Source organism: Gopherus flavomarginatus, chromosome 9 (assembly GCF_025201925.1).
Source record: "Gopherus flavomarginatus isolate rGopFla2 chromosome 9, rGopFla2.mat.asm, whole genome shotgun sequence".
In the NCBI taxonomy this organism is placed as follows: Eukaryota; Metazoa; Chordata; order Testudines; family Testudinidae; genus Gopherus; species Gopherus flavomarginatus.
The window spans coordinates 69514814-69537215 of NC_066625.1; the positions used below are offsets into that span (position 1 = coordinate 69514814).

At 41.7% G+C, this 22402-nt stretch overlaps 1 protein-coding gene across 8 annotated transcripts in view; it reads left to right on the forward strand.

Annotated features, from left to right (window-relative positions):
* MYO5A (myosin VA) overlaps nt 1-22402 on the forward strand; it is a 205687-nt gene that overhangs the window by 123357 nt on the left and 59928 nt on the right. For all 8 annotated transcript variants that reach the window (XM_050966865.1, XM_050966867.1, XM_050966868.1 and 5 more), the window contains exons 9-18: nt 46-152; nt 3784-4049; nt 5012-5093; nt 9307-9447; nt 11432-11557; nt 14149-14232; nt 18506-18667; nt 19705-19802; nt 20184-20270; nt 20368-20476. In XM_050966865.1, the coding sequence (XP_050822822.1) occupies nt 46-152; nt 3784-4049; nt 5012-5093; nt 9307-9447; nt 11432-11557; nt 14149-14232; nt 18506-18667; nt 19705-19802; nt 20184-20270; nt 20368-20476 (1262 nt within the window). The remainder of the gene's footprint in view (nt 1-45; nt 153-3783; nt 4050-5011; nt 5094-9306; nt 9448-11431; nt 11558-14148; nt 14233-18505; nt 18668-19704; nt 19803-20183; nt 20271-20367; nt 20477-22402) is intronic.

Genomic DNA, 22402 nt, shown 5'->3' on the forward strand with positions numbered 1-22402 from the left:
TTTCCTTCACTCTTCACCCAGGGCATTTTATTCATCTTCTTTCAGGGATTAATGATTTGTACCAGATGGGAATCTTTCGAATCCTCGCTGGGATCCTTCACCTGGGCAACGTAGGGTTTACCTCTCGGGATGCTGACAGCTGCACGATCCCTGTAAGCTGTAAATGTGTTTAAAGGATATAGTTACACTCTATTGTGACACTGCTGTATTTTTTTGATTGGGTGTCTTACTTGTTTGCAGAGGCCCCCATGCAAAATAGGGCCAGTACAAAAATACAAGCAACTTCTTATTTTATTTCTGTATTGGTATGACTTTTCCTGTTGCTCTTCACAGATGGATTCTGCTGTTCCCTTTCTAGATCCCTGTCAGAGGCTCTCCATATTATTTCTGAGGCTTTCTTGACTCCCTGCTGAATTCACAAATGGTCTTTTCTAGGGAACTCTTCCAGACATGCTAGCTTAAAACTCCTGAGAGGGTGGGTGAGTGTCTGTACTCCCACACCAAATGGTGCTGTGATTTGTCTAGGATTTTTGCTGGAATGACTCTAGTTTGATGCTAAATGCCAAACTGATCCAAATATCCGCAAGCGAACATTTCATAAAATACGCCATCTTACTGGGCTATCCGGAGGGGACCATACTATACAGAGAGAAGAGAGGGTTCAGCAAGTTAATGGCTCCAGGGTTTTGCTGGTCATTGCTTCAGGAACCTTTCCTCTCTTATCGTTTGAGAAGCAAGCAGTGAAGAGTCTACATGGTGTATGCTGAGTGTAGCTCCTTTCTCTGCTCATTGAGGACAATCCCATTATCTCTCTCCCGCAAAGGCTTCCTACAGGTGACATGTGTCCTGGCAGTGGGAAGCAAAAGGGGCTGATTTGTCTTGCTCTTGTGTGTGTTTTCTTTGGGCTCACAAATGATAGAAACTTTTTTTCTTACCAGGCCCTGAATTTTTATTAATGAGCCAGGCAGCGTTTACACCTCTACCCTGATATAACATGCTCCTCCAGAGCCAAAAAATCTCACCGTGCTATAGGTGAGACCGCGTTATATTGAACTTGCTTTGGCGCCCCTTCTCCTTGTCCCCGACTGCCCCCTCCAGAGACCCCAGTCCCTAATTACCCCCAGGACCCCACACCCTACCCAACCCTTCTGCTCCCTGTCCCCGACTGACCTGACCCCTATCCACACACCCCACCCCCTGACAGGCACTCACCAGCAGCGGAGGGAAGCAGAGCAGCCTGGCCTCAGCCCGCTCCACCCTGCCAACTCCCAGCTGCAACGCTCCACTTCCCGCTGCCAGTGAGTGCGGGGAGGTTGGAGAAAGGACGCTCCCCGTACTCACCTGTGGCAGGAAGCAGAGTGCCGCGGCCCCAGCCCGCTTCGCTTTCCTTGTCCCGACCCCAGCCGTGTCCTGGGCGTGGGGTGGGGTTGGGGAAAGGTCCCGTACTCACCAGCAGCAGGAAGAGGAGCAGCCTGGCCCCAGCCCGCTCCACTCAGCCAGCTCCCAGCTGCGGTGCTCCGCTTCCCACCGCAGGTCAGTACAGGGGGCGTCCTGTCCCCAACCTCGCCACACTCACCAGTGGCAAGAAGTGGAGTGCCATGGCTGGGAGCTGATGCACTGATCTGCCAGAGCGCTGCTTTACCGTATTCTAAGCGAACCTGTGTTATATCGGGTCATGTTATATCTGGGTAGAGGTATATTTTCCTTCTCCTGCTCTCCAAGCTGCAGCAATTCTAGTTTCCCCCTTTCTCCTTTGTGTTTGCTGTCAGTGCTCAAGTGCCCATGCTACTAGTCTGGGATGTATGACAGCATGTTCTGTGTCAGAACATTCACATTCTGAATCTAAACGGTTTCACAGCATGACCCCATGGTGTGTCTTAAATGGGCTCTTCATGGAAACGATGCATCAGGTAGTGATTCTAAGTAGGAAACTAAGGAGGGGCACATGCTAGCCCTTCATGGTCAGTGGCATGACACTTCTGCTAATGTCATTAGAGATCTCTGCCTAGAATTTGGCCCATTATGTCAAAGCAGAACATGAATATTTACCCTTTTGTTAATGTCAGGATGAGTACAGTGTTTCTCAGACTCTTGACACTATTTTAAGTCTCTGAAGAATGAGCAGCAGCACTAGTGACGCAACTGAGCTGCTGAAAGCCATCCAAAATCATCTTCACGTTGGCAGAATAGAAACTTACTATGATGGCCGTTGCTGTATTGCAACTAAATTGTATGTTGAACCTTTAAACCTTGAAATAAGCAGCAAAGGAGCATGTTTATTATTAAGGTACTGAGTGACTTTGTTGTGTAAGAGACTCTATTGTCACTATGATATAGGGAGCTTTAAGACCTGTGGGGACTCTGATTACTCCTCCTTTCAGTCTTGAAATGTTTTATGTCGCTGATTTCAGGAAGACGTGCCAGTTGGAAACAAGTGCGGGTGCGGTTTTGGATGTTGGTGAATTAAGGACATAATTAGTCTGGGTGTAGCTTGTAAACAAGGACCTTCCCATTGTTATAGCTTGATTATTTTGTTGTTTTTTTGCCATCTTGTTGTTCTAGTACAGTTAGAGTCATTATCGGTAAACTGAAAGACATCCTTAGTTAACCGGAATTTGATGCTGTAAAAGTATAGTGTGCCCCAAACACTTCAAAAAGAAGGAAGGGGCAGGGGCTGAAGGTCGGAAAATAAAACGGAGAGATCATTATGTTATTGGCCCTCAGTGCCCAGTTGTCTGTAGGAGAAGAAATCCCTTTGGTCCTATTCAAATCCCTTTGGTCCTGCTTCATGTCAGCTGACTACTGAGCTACCCCTGTGTGGTCAGTGAAAGTGATGGGGCTAGGAAACTTTTATATTAATGGGAAAGATCTGTGCTATCATTTGCTATATAAGGAGGCGATTTACTTAGTAATGATTAGGTGTGGGGCTTCCCAGCTCATGAGCAGCACTTGACTGAGTTGCTGTAATGTAGACGTATGGGTGATCAATTCAGTGTTTTATTCCTATGGCAGAAAATCTGACTGTCTCAGGCATACAATTCAATGTGAGAGTTAAATTACATCTTTTAACATGCTTGACTGTCCTATATTTCTTCCCAGAATTCAATGACAAAACACCTTTTTTGATGTTCATATCTGAGACCAGGTTTCTGAACCCCTTCCTTTTTTGCCCCTGATAATACTTGACTTTTGACTTTGATTGATAGAACTTCATTGATCTCTCACTAGCGTGGTTATATATGAGTGTATGAGAATGTTTCCCAGATTAGCGCTCCTGTATTTTATACTTCTTCCTCCTAAATACACCCACCACACACTGCTCCTCTTTTTGATTTCATCCCGTTTATGCAACTGAAGCATGCACTTTCTGATATTAAATGCAAATACTGTCAAATAGGCATAAATACATATGTGCTGTAAAGAGTCTGTGGTTTCTAAGTCAAATCAGAGTTTGATTGTTTTAGCTCAGTAGATAATGACTCCAAAACTTAGTCACCACATGAAAACTTTCATAGCTCATTTCTTTGTTTGGGTTGTGAATACATGGGGATCAACCCACAAACACACACTTAAAGGAAATTATGTTGCTATTTCCATGATTATGCTAATTTACTAAAGTATCTGAGTGCCAGACACAAGTCGGTAAATAGATATAGAGAAAGAAAGAGGCGTGAAAACATAATTGTTGCAGCTCAATATTTGATAACTTCATAACAGAAAAATCCACTGACATTAAACATGCGATATTGGTAATGTTACCTAAGGAAAATATTTTTATTTTAGCAAAAACATGAACCCCTCACCATCTTCTGTGACCTCATGGGGGTGGAGTACCAAGAGATGTCCCACTGGCTTTGCCATAGGAAGCTTGCTACTGCCTCTGAGACCTACATCAAACCAATTTCCAAACTGCAGGCCATCAATGCCAGGGATGCTCTTGCCAAACATATCTACGCTAAACTCTTTAACTGGATTGTTGATCATGTGAACAAAGCTCTGCATTCTACTATAAAGCAGCATTCTTTCATTGGTGTATTGGACATTTATGGGTGAGTATTCTGTGTCAGAGAGATCAGGTGTGTGGGGCAGAAGTATCTTACTGCAAGATGATAGCCTCTGAGTTGCTGAAAAATTCTTTAGCACATGTATTGGTGCGTGGTGAAAACCATGAAAAAACTGGTGACTAGTTACTCTGATTAAAGGCAGTAATGAGTTATTAGTGATGGTTTTGACACACCACCTAGGACCTGTGTCCTGGCTTTCAGATTAGGCATTCTTAGCTGGATCTTGGACTTTAGCAAGTTTGCCATTGGTAGCTCATTAATGTATCACAATGGGGGAAAATTACCATATACAGATATGCTTGTTCTTAGACATTCATACTGATCAGTTTAGTCCAAATATTTGGGTTAGTTTGTTTTTAAAACCAACAATATGTAGTTAAGGTTAAACTGCCATATTCCATTCTGCTTCAGCTATCTTCTACTTTTCTGCTGATGGTTTAATAAATGGCATCTGGTCCTTCCCCTTTGCATGCCTCTGAGTTTGCAGTGTTGCTTATCTCCTTTCTGGGCTTTCTTTCCATCTTTTTTTTTCTTGGGTTTTTTTCCTTGTTGTTTATTTTTATTTTTATTTTTATTTTTCTGCATCAGCTGCCGTAGCACTTTTCCCTCTGTCCCAGAGAGTTGAACGTACATTTTCTTCCAAGATTGCTCTGTAGATTGGGCACTATGGAAGCAACGATGGCTAACATGCTCTCCAGAAACCATGAGCATCACCACATTGACACTCTTTTAGCAAGGAGAAAGTGTCTCAGAATTGCTCCTGACACTGAGATGTCATTGCCCCATTTGTCCTGTCACTCTGTTGTGTCATATTTATACTCAGTATAACCCCCTGAATGCCACTGATTGTTCTGTGTAAATATGATTAGAGAGATGATTTAAGATTACAGAATCATTTATTACATCTTTACATTGTGGTAGTAACTTTGAATGTCTTGGTTTTGCAGGTTCGAGACATTTGAGATAAACAGCTTTGAACAGTTTTGTATAAACTATGCCAATGAAAAACTGCAGCAACAGTTCAATATGGTAATTATTGGCTCCACTTCCCTTCTCCAATGTCTGTTCTGATAATTAGATCCCCAGTGTCTGAGATGAATTCCTTCAAAATAACCACCGGCTGTCTTAGATGTGGGGCTTAGAGTGGAATGGGAGGAGAATCGAGCGGTGATTCCCAACCTATTCTCTGCCATGGCACACCTTGATATCTTTAATTATTTTGAGGCACACCAACGTATTGTCTACAAATGAACTCATTCTCTTATTGCCTCGGTTTAAGCTGTTTACCACCCTTTATTATTCACCTTCTGTACAATGCAGTTAATGATGTTAGAGTCTGACATTGTTAACTGAATTGTGCAGATGGTTACAAGTATTTTCAGTCGACTCACACGTTTTACGCCGACAAGAGCCCAGTTCTGCCCCATCACCACCCAGACCCTACCAGTTCTGCCTCCCCAGCTGCCCCACCCCACCTCACACCTATTCTGCCCTGCCCGCCCCACCCCATCCCACCATTTCAGCATCCCCAGCTTCCCCACCTCACACCGAGCACCAACCCTCCCCTAGTTCAATCCCCTCACCTCACCTCTGCTTCTAGGTTCGTCCCTCTCCCAACCCTGGGGGGCTGCAGTGGGGTTCTCGCTCATGTTCCAGGCTGGAGGGGGAAGCTTCAGGGGCTCTTCCCCGACCCAGCCCGAGCTGGCAGCTTCAGGAGGAAGGAAGAGTGGTAGAGGAGCCAACCTATTGCTCTCCGGAAGGGAGGGGAAGAAGAGGGAGATTGCACTCTGATTGGTTGCTCTGCCCCTGGAGGAGATGGGGCAATGAGACAGACAGCCAACCAGAAGATGGCTTCCCTCCTTCTTTTCCCCCTCCTCCACTCTACAGGATTCAAATTTTGCTATCTTAATCTCGCTTTAGGGAATGGAATGTGATGCATGCATAATATTTGAAATGGGCCTCATCCCAGAGAACAAAAGTACAGAATGCAATCCAGCTCCGACACTAATTAAAATACAAGGGAAGGGTTTTTTTGTTCTCACATGTAGTTTTTCAAAAAATTCTGCAGCACACCTGTTCGGGCCTGATGGCATACCGGTTGGGAAACACTGAATAAATAACAGCTACTCTGGGCATATTTTGAATTCTTATCATAGTAATATTTTTAAGGCAACAGAAGCCTTGCTTTGCAATTAAGATGCTGAGACTGCTTGTCAATAAGAATACTATGCAGATAAGTTTGGAGCCAGTCATATCTGCATATCTTCCAATGCGAACCTCTTCAGTGGTTGCATCAAGAAGACATTCACTTCTGGAAATCTGCCACTGTAATTTTCTTGGTTTATGGTGTACATTGGCATGATTTTTAAGAGTACAGCCACTTCCTAACATTGATTAGAGTCAGCAGAGTGAGAGGCATGTCTTTATTCTTCCTTCTTCAGAGAGTTCTCAGTTTTAACAGATTACACCCTGCTATCCTTAGCCAGAGTTATAGTTTGTAATTATGTATTTTATCTGCATAAAGATGAACCGAGTGATTTATGCCAGGTCATAAGTGTCAGCAGCATTGCTGGATTCCATTAGAGTGTTAGAATAGCTTTAAAACATATATGCAAATGTACCTCAACAGTGCTTGTGTTCTGAGAAGCTGGATCCTACACCATGAGTACATGTCCCAGCCATACAAATTACTGAGCACTTGGAAGTAAACTATCTGTCAGAAATGAAGTTGAATATTCTCACTGCAAAATGTCCACAATATTATTGTAGTGTTGCTGATGCTGTTGCTACAGAGGTCACAACTTCCCAAGGTTTTCCTCTATGCCCTGCTTTTAAGGTATTTCAAAGGTTTCTCATCCTTATAGCAAAGATTCTGCACTGAGGGGGATCCCAAAGAATCATTCTTGTGACACAGACTACTTTCACCTTATTCTGTTTCCTTCCTTACATGGCAGCTGCAAACCCTGCCCCCACATTATGGCTGAGAGAATGGATGGTTTTTTCTGTGGCTACTGCTGTGCCCCATAATGAGCTCCAAGAGGTTATCAAACCAGTTTTTGTTCCCTGCACCCAGAGGGCCAGAGTTTTTGCTGCATCCAATCTGAGGCCATCACGGATCCTGGGGGTTGTTCAAAATTGGCTGGCTGATTATGGTCCTCTAGACACTATAGTCAGCTGGGGATACTACAGTACATCACAGTTTGGTTATTCACTCACTTTCCTAGTATGTCATCTGCCCCAGGGGCTGTAGGGAAGTTGTGGAAAGTGGTATTGACAACTGCTGTGCAGTTGTGTAAGAAAACAGAACTTTATGGAATCAGGAAATCTAATGACATTAAAATAAAGAGCCAGCATGCAGCGGGAGGCTACACTGACAGACCAGCAGGGAGAGTGGCCAGCCCCACGTGCTGCATCTTCTCCCTGCCACCAGCCTTGCACACCGAACCCCATCATTGGCCACTGAACACCCCCACCCCCCCACTCACCACTGGTGGGTGAATGGCTGGTGAGCAGGGATCCAGCCGGCAGTAGGACACACCAGTACTGATAGCGGGGGGACAGAAAATACAGGACAATCTGCCCATTTTTAAGAAAAAGTCAAGACACCTGCAGGAGGACTTAAATACGGAACTGTCCCATTAAAAACGAGACGTCTGGTCACCCTATATATCATTCAATTTCCAGTGAGGAATTATCTTACCATGTAATGTTGGTGTTAAGTACCTAAAATGTAGCATACTCCCATGATCTGCTTCTAAGAGTGTCTATATTTAAGGACATTGTGTAAGGCTTAAGCTAATGAAATAAAAAGGATAAAGTACTTTGTCAGGATAGTTTTCTGCTTTCTTGCTGGTGTGTGCTGGAGATCTACAGTGCACTGATAGACTTCTACATTGAATTAAGAGGGCAGTCAAGGATAACTTTAAGGGTGTTGTGTGGCTTTATCAACACTAAAATTATGTCTCCTAAATAGTGTCACAAATGTTGATATTTATTAGAATATATCCAGAATTTGTTTTTTTTGTGAGTCAGAGCAATTATATAAAGAGCTGAGCAAATAATGAATTTTTCAATTTGGGGGCCAAACCAAAAAATTCAGGGTGCGGTGGGAGAGGTTTGATTTTAAACCAAAACAAATTTTTTGTTAAATCAACAAACTAAAAAAAATTGTTTATAATCAACTGAAACATTTTTAGACAATTTCAAAACAAAAAAAATCATTTTTTTTGTTTTGATTTGCAATTTTTGGTGTTTTTTCTTTTAGCTAAATGTGAAAATGTAATGCCGTTTTGTAATGAAAAGTTTAAAAAAAAGTCAAAATGCTCAAAATGAAGTGTTCTGAAGTTTTTTTCATTTTTCTCCCAAATGAAACTATTTGTCAAATTTGACCTAAATTTGCAAATAGTTTTGAAGCCCCCAAAATGCATTTTTGGCAAAATTTCTGTTTACTAAAAAAAATATCACCCAGCTCTAATTATGTGTGTTTACAATTTAGCTGGGATAGAAATATAGTTTAAACTGAGTAAAACAAACAAAGAATCTCCAAAGGATTTGTTTATTTTTAAAAAATGACTGTAGAATAACCAAAGTTTGCATGTTTAATATTTCACTGTTGGGATTTTTGTTCTAAAACTTTCACTTTGCTTTCTGTGAACATTCTGTTATGGCAGTGTCATTTTTTAATTACATCTTCTATGAAATAATCACTAAAATAAAATTGTGAATTTGCTACAGCAAAATTTAACTTTTTCACAACGTTTTGCAAAATGGGTTTCTTTCACTGAAAGACGTGAAAAATCTTTCTGCAAAAAATCTGTTAAAATTTGAAGTTTGAACATAACACCATTTGAGAGCAAATGAATCTCAGAATAGTCTCTCAGTGGAAAACGTGCAAAAAATTATTAGGTTTTTGTGTGTGTGTGTGAAATGGCAAATTTCATAAAACCTTGACAATTTGAAAATCTCAAATTTCAAGAATTTCAGCTTTCATTATGAATATTTTGTGGGGCCCCAGTTTACCTGTCATAATTGATATCCTTGTATTTGAGTATCTTATTTGTTTTCAAAGACATGTGGCATAGTGTGGAAGAAGCAAATAGATGTGTTTCTATCTCTCTCTCTCTCACACACACAGTTGCATATGCTCACAAGTTCACAGATAGCCCTATAATAGATTCTTTTTAGGAGTGAGTTAGGAAAAAAGCCAGGCTTTGCTCTTAAAGATTTTTTTCCCCCCACATAGCATGTATTTAAGCTGGAACAGGAGGAATATATGAAGGAACAAATTCCATGGACCTTGATTGATTTCTATGACAATCAGCCTTGTATTAATCTCATAGAGGCCAAACTGGGCATCTTGGATCTGCTAGATGAGGAATGTAAGGTACGTGTTCAAATGACTTGACTTCTTTACTGCAAGATACACTGGTCTCCTGTTTCTGTTATTGTTATGCAGTGCTTATGGGAATAAAGTCACCTACACTTAATGATTGTTTTGATGCTCTGATTAAAGTTATTTGGAGTGGCTAAGAAGAGATTTGGCAACTACTGAAGAACAAAAGACCAGCATGTTCCGACCTTTCCTCTAAATCCACATATCTATAGCCTCCTGTCCAGGCTCTAATCATCTCGTATCTTGACTATTGTGACCTTCTCCTTTCTAGGTTTGACAAGTGCAACTTTCTCCTCCTCACCCCTCCACCTGAAATTCTTTCAAATCCTTATCTCTCTGGCTCAGTGCTCTGACTGCATCAGCCCTCTTTCTGAATTCCTCCATTGGCTCCCCCTTTTCTGCTGCATCAAACACAAACTACTTAAATCCTTTGAGGTCCTCCAAGACTTATTTCCCCTCCCCCCCCTTCGTTATGGAACCAATGGTGCCAGCCATCATCAGGGCCGGTGCAAGGAAGTTTCGCGCCCTAAGCGAAACTTCCACCTTGCACCATCCCCACACCCAGCTAACCCCCGTGGCAGCTAACTCAGCCCCCAACCTGGGGAGCCCGCCACCCACCCCCACACGGGGACACCCCCCCGCAGCAGCTACCCCCCCTCTGTGGCAGCTAACCCTGCCTGGGGAGCCCTGCCCGCCCGCCTCCCACGGCAGCTAACCCCGCTCAGGAAGCCTGCCTCCACAGCAGCTAACCCCACCTGGGGAGACTCCTCCTCTCCTTCTCCCCCCATGGAAGCTAACCCTGCCTGGGGAGACTCCCCCCCCCCCCCCCCGCGTGGCGCCTCACCCCGCCCCAGCCTGGCTCCACCTCCTCCGCTGAGCACGCCGGCATCGCTCTAATTCTCCTCCCCTCCCAGGCTTGCGGCACTAGTTAAAGGAGACTTAGAGCGGGGGCTGTGTGCTCATCGGAGGAGGCAGAGTGGAGGTGATCTGGGGTGGAGAGCGGTTCCCCTGTGGGCGGCCCTCCTCGCCCCCCACCCCAGCTCATCTCCACTCCACCTCCTCACCTGAGTAGGCTTTTAGGGCCTCCAACCACTAGGTGCCCTGGGCAGCCATCTAGTTTGCCTAAACAGTTGCACCGGCCCTGGCCATCATCACCCAGCGGTCCATTTCTCTTTAATCACCGTCATGCTTTCTCCTATGCCCTCTCTGTGTGTGGAAAGAACTTCCTGTAAAAATCTGCAAAACCACTATACTGGCCTCCTACAAATCCCTCCTTAAGACTCAGTTCTGCCATGATGCCTACAAAACACTGGACAGTGGTTAGGCAGTTGGTATACTGTGGCTGCTTCTTATTATACCCAGTATAATTGTTTCAGTGTTATCTTTCCCTGCTCCTTCCCCAATTCACCCCCCCCATCATTCTTTTTTTCTCTACCTGTTGTCTTTTATCATATACTAAGATTAGGAACTGTTTTTATTACATGTGTGTATAGTGACTTGAGGCTTCTCCTTGCTGAGTCATTACAAACAACTAATAATAATGGATATGCTCTGACCTAGTAAGCCTGTCGTTAATAAGACCTGTCTTGGGTATAATACATGACTTTTTGCTTCCAGATATACTGCACTGAAACATTGTTAATAAAATGTATTTATCTTGACCTTCTCTTTTTTTTCCTTCCCCCCTATTCTATTCAGAGTGTCTGTAACTTGGTTAGAGCCTGCTCCCAGAAACATTGCTGAGAGCAGTCCCAGTGGTGCTACCTGCAGTAATAAACAGCACGCTCAGTGACAGCTGTAGAGTCAGACCCATAATTAGTTACTGGCGTTTCATCTTCAGTTTAGCAAAGGGCTTAAGTTTGAAGTAGAATGCAAAATGTTGTCTCCCATTATCACAGAACCATCTTTCTGGTATTATTCACTTCTAAAAGGTCCGCAGGATGGTATAAATGATGTTTTATATTCTCTTATGCAGATGCCTAAAGGATCAGATGACTCTTGGGCCCAGAAATTGTATAATACACATTTGAAGAAATGTGCACTCTTCGAAAAACCACGTATGTCAAACAAAGCTTTTATCATACAACACTTCGCTGACAAGGTAAGGATATTTTTTTCCTCTGCAATATTTGCACATAACTCTGTGTACAGATATATATCATTTCTGTGTCAAAGTTAGAATTATTTAGGGTGTTCAATATAAGCCACAGTTACTAGCAGTAACTTCTGGTTCTGAATGCAGCATGTCTCTGAAAACTGTGTACATACAGCCATGGATGTCAGCATGCTTGCAGCCTCAGAACACCCTTCTGCGGTGTAGATGATATTCTCCCCATCTTTCAGATGGGAAACTAAAGCAGAAAGGAGATGTGACTTGCCCAGGGTCACAGAGCAAGTGTGTGGCAGAGGTGGGAAGATGAAAAAGATCTCCCAATTCCTAGTTCCATGCTTTAACCACAGACCATCCTACCTTTGAAAGATTACACCTTAATTTGTTTACATACCGCAACAGAATCTTACAACATCAGTTCTCCTATTATGTGTATTTTTACTGCATGTTTATGTCAATATCTGCTCAGTTGAACAGTAACCATAACACAAACTCAATCTGCTGACAAAGAGTCAAAAACACTGGAGCAACATGTGCTTTTCTTTCTTTTCACCTGGTGAGTGAGAGCAGCTGTCTTTAATGACCTGGAAGACAAAGTAGGTCATTGAAATGTATTTTGCTAGACCGGTTCTTACAACATGCTTAAATTTGCTGAGCAGCCTAGAAACCTTTAAAAACGTTTTTTGTTTTGTTTTGTTTTTGAACAAAAATTTGAGTCTGCATGTGAAGGAGTTAAATTCTGGGTTAAAAAGATGCTATATTGAAGAAGGCTGGATGAGGATTTTGTTCTCATACAAGCCAAAGAAATTTTCATTTATAATACTTATAGGAGCGATGTGGCTATATTGGTAGCTCAGCATGTGCTGAAGAAAACAGCATCATGTCTGAATCAGCAGGATTTGTGGTCTTTACTTGACCTCACTTTGTTTCCTCTCATATACTTGAGTTTATGCCTAGAAAAGGTGAGACACTGCTTTGCCTCTTCTCCACCATGTCCTTAATAATAGCAAATAGTTAAGAGAATGCTTATGCTTGATGCATGAGCCATTTCTCTGCTGGAAATGGTGAAAGAGCAAAAAGATAATGCATTAAACTCTTTACATACTGTAAAATACATTGAGCCTGGCTGCTGAAAATATGCTTTGAGCTCTATACTGAATAATATAGTTCAGATTGGGGAAGTCCCAGGTTGTGGAAGTCATAAGCACATGTAAGACTGAGGAATTACCAATGTTAAGCCATTTCGCCTTTCATATATGCACAAGTTAACATATGCAAACATTTTGGAACAGTGAGGGGGAAAAAGCCCATAATATGGGCCTTAGCTGGCAAGGTTTGTAAACTTGGTTGTTTCCTGAAGGAATACATAGAGCTCTTTGCCTCCCTCTAGTGGTATTTTTCAGCTGGGAAGACTCTTTTTAATGTTACAAAGTTGGGTGAAATTAAAAAAAGGGCTTAAATGGTGGATGGTTTTTGTGTGGGCCCCATGCACAGAGGTGAAGTTCACCTTAATAAATATTGTAGTGACTTGATCAGAGTTTGTTCCTTAGTGGCTAATGAGCATGAAGAGCATTATTTTTGTGTAGAAGAATTTGGGGATTTATTTTTTGCTACAGCTGTGGGAATAGTTTCGATGCTGGTGTGTTACTAAATGGGTAGGTGACGTTCTCAGTGAAGAGAAGATGACTGTGGGCAGATGCTCCATCTAGAGACATGTACCCTGGAGACACAAAGCCAGTGAAGTTCCTTTTTGAAAGAGGGCATTCATCTCCAACTCTTGATCCCAGCCTCTTGATAGCAAAGTTACTAAAGAGGTCATTCTTGTTCAGGGAACATCTAGACTGCTGCTGATGCAACCCTTGTCTTCCTGGGGTTAGTTTGAGAGAGAGAGACAAATAAATATCTCTTACCATCTCTGTATTTTTAAAATACTATTCTCTGGATTTGGGGCAATTGGTTTTTTTCCCACCCATTCTTAGGTCAGGTAGGTCATCTCTGATTAGTTTTAGTGTGAGGCCCGTGGCCTTTCTTTAAGTCCAAGAGAATCAATCTTCCTGCAGTAGAGGAATGAACTAAGAAGTGGGGATCATTATCATTTATAGAGTCTATTGTCTTTTGAAGAATACATACCTACAATTACTACTGAAGACTATTTGAATGCAGATGAAGACCTTTGTGCAGCTGGCTTCAGCAGTGTGACCGGTTTTACCTATCTCATGAGATGGGATATCTATTTCTAAGTGAGGTCTGGCTTTTTTCTAATTTTACAGCTATGTTAACTGAAGCACAAGCAGATGAAGTGGCTCAGCCCAGATTCTCAATCACACTGTCTCAGCAAAGGCATCTCTGCACATGTGCACTTTGGTTTAATGCAATTACAGCAGTTATGCATATGTTGTGGTTTAAAGTTCCGGTTTTTATTAGAAAGTAACCTTTCTTGCAAGCATGTATTCAGTGACAGATATTTTAAACAACATGAATAGGAAGCTTTTTAATTTCACAGGTTACAGCTGGTGAATCCTGCAAAAATGAACTCCTAATTAGTTTTTTGTAGGAAAAAAATGACATTTTTGTGTGTTTAGGTGGAATATCAGTGTGAAGGCTTTCTGGAAAAGAACAAAGACACAGTTTATGAAGAACAAATCAAGGTCCTAAAATCAAGTAAGGTTAGTGTTGAGGATTGATTTTTTTTTTCCTGCCATGGGATGTCAAGTTAAAGGTCAGCTTTTTTTATATAAGCTTTAGAAACTAAAGTTGTTCCTCCCTCCTCCTCCTCCAGCCCTGAGTGGCCCTCTCCACTTGGCTATAGTTTCTATTTATTTAGTTATTTGTACGTATTTAGAAAGCTATGGGGCATGATCTCACTCCCATTGAAGTCTGTCTGTATTTAGCCATAGATTTTAATGGAATGGGATTGGAACATTTGTTTTGAAAACCACAAATTAGAAATTGGCTTGGTATGTTTGCTGATTTGCTAATTGGAATATTTTTTTACTTTTAGCCTTACATGAATTTTCAGTATTTTCACTATAAATTTGCTCAGGCTTTTTGGAAGATATCAAGGGATCTTGATGGATCAGAATAGTGTAGGAAGGCTTAACTGTTCCCTCTAAACTGCACACCTGTTGATTTTTAAATGTTTTGTGAAAACAGAATTTTCTTATCTGTTCAGACCAATTAAACATAAAACAACTATACAAGAAAGTCAGGTTGCCCCTATGTACCTGTTCCAAAAGCCAAATCAAAGTGAGAACCCAGTAAAGCAGGAAAATCTACATTGGCTGGAGATCTTGCTGATCGCTGAAGGTGTTTTTTATTTTTAAACTCCATGGGACTATCCCATTTAAAAACTTTAAAATATTACACCAAGGAATAATGGGTGACATGCTCACTGTTGGAGAATGGTTACTTTCTCTTAATGGTAGGAATGCTAGCTATTTCTCTTCTGAAATGAAAATGCAAGTACAAAATATACTTCCTGATGACAGCTATTGGGAATTTGCTAGCTGTAGGGCTCCAGACAGGTTGGAATAATACCCATACAATCATGAATGCAGCTGATAGCCATTCCATGGGAAATTCCAGTATTGTGTCATTTGTTTACATTCTGAATTGACATACAAAGTTGAAATATCTAAACTTTTTATGGAATGAGAAGTTGCAAACATTTTCTGTTCAGCAGTGTTTCATTTCAGGTCGATGTTAATCTCTGTGACCATGTGAGCTGCTGTGGTGCCTCCTGGGAGTTGTGGTTGTGGATCTGTCATGCTCCTGTTCTCCCCTCTGGGCACTGCTGTCCAGCCACGGTGCCTCAGCCGCAGGAAGAGACTGTCGGGCATCATGGGGGATCTAGTCTGGCTGGGGAGCATGGCCCACAGGGAAGAATGGGTGCATGAGGGATCGGGAGCTATAACTCCCATAAAACATGGTGCCAGCTCAGGCAGATGCAGAGATTAATGTCAGCTTGATCCAGTCCCACCTGAAATGAAGTGTTTTGATTTTTCGCAATGGAAATTCCACCAAAATCAATTTTTTCCCATAGAAACTTTAGATTTTGGTGAAAACCCCATTATCCAGTGGAAAAGATGTTTCTTTGGAAGTTTTTCAGGCAACCTTAATTATTAGTAACTCTTCACAGTAGCTTTCAATTTTCTGGTTTAATTCCTGATTTTAATCTACTTTTGTTGTTGCTGCTGCTGCTGCTGTTTTCTGGGTTTGCCGTACATATTCAACAGAAGGTAAACCTAAAATCTAGTGCATCACTTATAATTCTAATACTTGCTTACCTCTGCATCATTACATCTTCTAAGGATTTATGATTTTGTGGAGAAAGTTTGGTCTACTCGAAGTGCATGGCAAGCATGCTTTCCTAGAAGGGCTATGTAATGCACAACTTGAAATGTTAGCCTGCTCTAGAAATTGGTCCATGGCACTTATTCGAGCATGTTTTATTCCAGTGCATGCGTCACACAAGTAATATGTGAGAGTTCTCAGTTTTCATGCTCGCTGCTGGCATGTGTTAGCAGCATGTCTGTGAGATCATCCGAAAAATTCATGTGAAAAGAAAAATGCTTGCGTGTTTCCTACCACATGACTTGTCTGCCCTTTGCTCCCTGTTTTTTCTTCTCTTTGAGCACTGCCAGTGCTCTGTGAAACCAAGAGAGGTGCTGAGCCAGGAAAAGACAATGAAGACTCCCTCAGTAGTGCCCTATTCATATGTACTATCTTTACTTTGATCCTTCAGTTCCAATGGTAAAGAATTGCCATGTGTTGCCCCCTGTTTCCACACACAATAGCAGAAGATGCCTTTTGAAAATGGTGACTTTTAAATTAAGTTGAACATTTTTACACTCAGATCTTCACCTGAGAGGGATAATGAGCCTCATATATTTGATTCCTTAGAAACACTGGCCTATCAGCAATGAAAAGCCAAAGAAGGACATACTCTTTTGTGTTCATACCAGTAGCAGACTCATCTGAATGAAACTTATTAAGGTTCAGCTCACAATGGGCTTCCTTGCTTGACTGATATAGACCCACACAGTTTGTATGAAATGGCTTGGATAAGTCTTTTAAAGATCTAGGCAGTTGATACTCATCTTTATTATTAGTTCAAGAATTTCAGATTTCTTCTGGCCCCCATATTGTAACTTTATATTGCCCTGGGCAGCTACATCTTTTTTAAAACACATGATGCTATAGAAATGACATGAGTGCTGGGCTAACAGACTACATCACTCTGGTACAGTTTCACGGACTGTTTCATTGATCATGGTGCACACTCATCAAATTTGATAAGGCAACTAGTGATCGTTCCTTGTCGGCCATACTTAGCTAATTGCTGTATGTTACTGAAAATGTAATGTTCCTATTTCTTGAGAATAAGAGAACACATGTTAGTTTAAAGATTATTCATTCATAGGTAGAAGGGCTCAGGTTTCCTTATTCTGGCAATGTCCTGGAAGCATTATCTGTAGTTGCCTGTATAGTTACTATTGTTTCAGGTTCCTATTATAGCAAAGTTACATTTTGTGGTCATTATCATTTACAGTTGCTGTGAGGGAGGGAAGGGGACCAGAGTTGGGTCCCAGGGGTTGCTTGGGAAGGCTGTGCAGGTTCTTTCGCCATTCTTGCTGATTGCCAGATAGAGTGGATCTTCAGCCGGCTAAATCCATCCTCTTTCTAGCTGATGGTTGTATTTGAAAGCTGTCAGACTGGAGTATTCTGTGCAGCCTTTTGGGCCATTCAGTCTCCTTTCTCAGCTAGAGAGGAGCCTGACGCACCACTGGGATGTCAGGGGAGGCTTTCCTGATGTTTTCTTCTAGCATCCAAGCTGTCCTATACAGTAGCATGTCCACACTGAGGGAATATCTGTAGCAGTGTGTCACAGGGCAGGCCTGCTGGCCAAGTGTGGCACTGCTGGCATTGCCCTCCTCAGTTTCCCTCACCCAGGTTTTGTCGGTCACTGAGATTCTTATGATTCAGCCACTTCATCTGGTTACTCTGAGTCCAATCCCCCTTTGAGATAACAAGTTCAAGCAAAACTTGCTTTCTCCCCACTTGGGTTCTTCTTCAGCCTCTCCTGGGCTCAGTTCCTTCTGGGTTACTTTTCTGTCTCTGGGATAGAGCCCTCACTTCCAGGCTGCTTCGCTAGAGTCCCCTCAGTCTCCTGTAGGCCATCACTCAGGGCCTTCCACAGAAGCGTGCCCGCTGTCTGTGGTTCCACACTCAAACTGAGTTCTCAGCCCTTTTAATGAAATCATCCACCTAATCAGGACCAGCTGGGGGAAGCAAGGGGATAGGATGGCTAATGTGACAGAGGTATGCCTGAGCCCAATTACCCTTAAAGACATTGCCAACCTGTGATAATGTCACCAACTGGCTGAGCTGTGAAGCTATTGCTGGCTCTGTGCACAAGACTCAAGTCAAGCCAGAATTTGACACTAAGACACCCACAAATACAAACAATTTTATCATTAAATCAGCATGTGCTTGCACACCTCACACATGCATAAACAACCTGTGCTCTGTCTTACTCTGTCCATCTTCCCCCCCCACCACACCAAAAGAAAAGAAAACTGCTTACAGAAAATGACTTAGGATTCTAACCATCTTATATACTTATAGAAGATAATACCACTCATTCTTTGTACTTCAGCATCAGTACTCTGCTATTTCCATCTGAGGATCTTAAGCGGCGCTATAAATAATCAATTAAACCTAAAACCTGTCTGAGGCAGACTAGTACAATTATAGCCATTTCTAAATTAAATGGTTTGTTCACGGGGTCACGGTCACACGGCAACTCAGAGCTAAGAAAAAGAACCCAGCATCCTCCTCCTCAGACCCCTGCATGACCCTTAGACAGCACTTCTTCCCTTCTAGAATACTCACTCCCTGATTCTGAGAGGTAACTTGTTTTTCCTACTTCTCCACCAGTTTAAGATGCTTTTGGAGTTGTTTCAGGATGAGGAGAAGGCCCTTAGTCCCACCTCAGCAACCCCTTCAGGACGCACGCTGCTGTCTCGCACTGCTGTAAAACCTGCCAAGGCCAAACCAGGCCAAGCAAGCAAGGAACATAAGAAAACTGTGGGACATCAGGTGAGTTGAACCAATGACTATTTCCTTTAGGATAATCTTTTCCCCTCCCCTTCTAGTGTCTTACGGATCTCATACTGTGCAACGGTTTCTTGTTATCGCTGCTCAGGAGTATTAATTCAAATGGAAAGGTCACCATCATGGCTCTCAGCAATAGGTTCGGTTTATCCCACTTCCTTTTTCTTTCTCTTTTTAAGTATTGTGGAATCTTTAGCTTCCATCAGGCATCACCAACAAATGGGCAGTATGACCTTGATTAAGGATGGGATACCAAGATTGCTAGAATATTGATAGAAATCTTCAGCAAAAACTATGCAATCCATGTAAGAGAAGTAGGCCATGTCTGAGCATGTATACGGCTTTACATTTTTTGTGTGTGGAGTACCTCATGTACATATATGATACTTTCATGAAGACCTGCTCTCCCGGCCTTGCATAGCCACATAAGAAAGCAGCAGTTTACTGTACACAGTGATACAGAATGGCTGCTCTTAAAAAGGACTTGCTCATCTAACTCTGATAGTAACCATTAGGTTTGCTTATAGCTTACAATTTGGATCGTGTACAGTGTTAGGGCCAGATTTTCGAAAGAACTCAACTCCCAAACTAAGTGACCGTGTTTTCAAAAGAACTTAGCATGTTGGATGCTGAGCTCCTGAGAAAATCTGATCCCTAGTTACCCTGATTTTTTCAAGGTTCTGAGCTCCCACCAACTTCACTTGAAGACAGTGGGAGTTCAGCACCTCTGAAAATCAGCTTGCGTGGTTGTATTTGTCAGAGGCAACTCAAGCATTTGTGTATTGTATGGCAATATGATTGCCGTTGATTCCACAAGAGTGTTGCAGTGTATATGAATTGCTTGCAAGAACCGCCAGAATTTATAGTAGACTGGGGCATCACATAACCAAACTGCTCTATTGAAATTTGGCTTTATGTTGGATTTTTCAAGACAACCTCTTTTATCTAATTAAAAAAGTCCCCATTTGAGATCATTTGAAACAAGACTGAGTTTCATCATATTCTGATTTCCTTTTTTACAGTTTCGGAACTCTCTTCATCTGCTGATGGAAACCCTTAATGCTACAACTCCACACTACGTGCGTTGTATTAAACCCAATGACTTCAAGTTTCCATTCACGTATGTTGGTTCATAAATGGTCTCTGAGAACATAGTCCACATCACTCAGCAGTAGAATAGTGTGTCCTGAAAGCATCGGGATACACATAATAAGAGCAGATGTTTGGTGCTGGATGGAGAGAAAATGATTAGCTGACAGCTTTGTATTTCTCCTTTATTCTGTCTGAGAACGATACCCACAATTTCATGATTTTCCATTTTGAATTTGATTCAAAGCTTGTGCTCCTAAAGAATCTGTACTCATGACAACTTCGACTGAAATCTACTAGTTTGCATTTCTAATGTTGTCACCATTTCTGAACGTAGGTTTTCATACAAAACTTGGCTAGAGCTTCACTTAGAAAGTCTGCCATTTGATAGATGTTTTGTTTTCTTATATAGGTTTGATGAAAAGCGAGCAGTTCAGCAGCTCAGAGCTTGTGGTGTTCTGGAAACTATCCGGATCAGCGCAGCTGGCTTCCCCTCAAGGTAGGTTTGCCGTTTTTCAGATTGTTTTCAAAAGAGGCATTTTCATGGAGACAGGTTTCCATCATATGGCTAACACTCTTTCTGTTTCTTGGTACAGGTGGACGTATCAAGAGTTCTTCAGCCGCTACCGTGTCCTGATGAAGCAAAAAGATGTCCTTAGTGACAGAAAACAGACATGCAAAAATTTGTTGGAGAACCTGATTCTGGTAGTAGAATTGTAGCTTTTAAAATCTATACGTTAGTGTTGTCAAATAATCACAGTTAATGCACGCGATTAACTCAAAAAAATTAATTGCATTTTTAATTGCGCTGTTAAATAATAGAATACCAATTGAAATTTATTACTTATTTTGGATGTTTTTCTACATTTTCATATATATTGTATTCTGTGTTGTAATTGAAATCAAAGTGTATGTTATTTTGATTACAAATATTTGCTCTGTAAAAATGATAAACAAAAGAAATAGTATTTTTCAGTTCACCTCATAGAAGTACTGTAGTTCAATCTCTTTGCTGTGAAATTGCAACTTGCTAACGTAGATTTTTTTTTTGTTACATAACTGCACTCAAAAACAAAACAATGTAAAACTTCAGAGTCTACAAGTCTACTCAGTCCTACTTCTTCTTCAGCCAATTGTTAAGACAGACAAGTTTGTTTACATTTACAGGAGATAATGCTGCCCTCTTCTTATTTGCAATGTCACCAGAAAGTGAGAACAGGCATTTGCATGGAACTTTTGTAGCTGGCATTGCAAGGTATTTACGTTCCAGATATGCTAAACATTCATACGCCCCTTCATGCTTCAGCCACCATTCTAGAGTACATGTTTCCATGCTGCTGCTGTTCATTTAAAAGAAAAAAAAGTTAATTAAATTTGTGACTGAACTCATTGGGGGAGAACTGTATGTCTCCTGTTCTGTTTTACTCGCATTCTGCCATGTATTTCATGTTATAGCAGTCTCGGACGATGAGCCAGCACATGTTGTTCATTTTAAGAACACTTTCACTGCAGATTTGACAAAACGCATAGAAGCTACCAATGTGAGATTTCTAAAGATAGCTACGGCACTTGACCCCAGGTTTAAGAATCTGAAGTGCCTTCCAAAGTCAGAGAGGGATGAGATGTGGAGCATGCGTTCAGAATTCTTAAGAGCAACACTCCGATATGGAAACTACAGAACCCAAAAAACCAAAGAAGAAAATCAGCCTTCTGCTGATGGCATCTGACTTAGATAATGAAAATGAACATGCATCAGTCTGAATTGCTTTAGATTGCTATCAAGCAAAACCCGTCAGCAGCATGGAAGCATGTCTTCTGGAATGGTGGTTGAAGCATGAAGGGAGATATGAATCTTTAGCGCATCTGGCACGTAAATATCTTGCAATGCCAGTGTCATAAACAGATAGCTAAGGGTTAATGTCTCTTTCACCTGAAGCACCTGACCAGAGGACCAATCAGGAAACCGGATTTTTTCAACTTTGGGTGGAGGGAATTGAGTGTCTAAGTCTTTTGGGAGTCTGCCTGCTTTCTCTGAGCTTTGGAGAAGTACTTTCTACTTTCTAGTCTTCTGTTTCTAAGTGTAAGGACAAAGAGATCAGATAGTAAGTTCTATGGTTTCTTTTCTTTGGTATTTGCATGAATATAAGTGCTGGAGTGCTTTGATTTGTATTCTTTTTGAATAAGGCTGTTTATTCAATATTCTTTTAAGCAATTGACCCTGTATTGTATCATCTTAATACAGAGAGACATTTGGATGTATTTTTCTTTCTTTTTATATAAAGCTTTCTTTAAGACCTGTTGGAGTTTTTCTTTACTTCAGGGAAATTTAAGTCTGTACTCACCAGGGAATTGGTGGGAGGAAGAAATCAAGGGGAGATCTGTGTGTTGGATTGCTAGCCTAATTTTACATTCCCTCTGGGGGAATAGGAAAGTACTTTTTGTTTTCAGGATTGGGAACAGAGAGGGGGAGTCTCTCTGTGTAGTTTCACAGAGCTTGTGTCTGTGTATCTCTCCAGGAGCACCTGGAGGGGGGAAGGGAAAAAGGATTATTTCCCTTTGTTGTGAGACTCAAGGGATTTGGGTCTTGGGGTCCCCAGGGAAGGTTTTTCAGAGGGACCAGAGTGCCCCAAA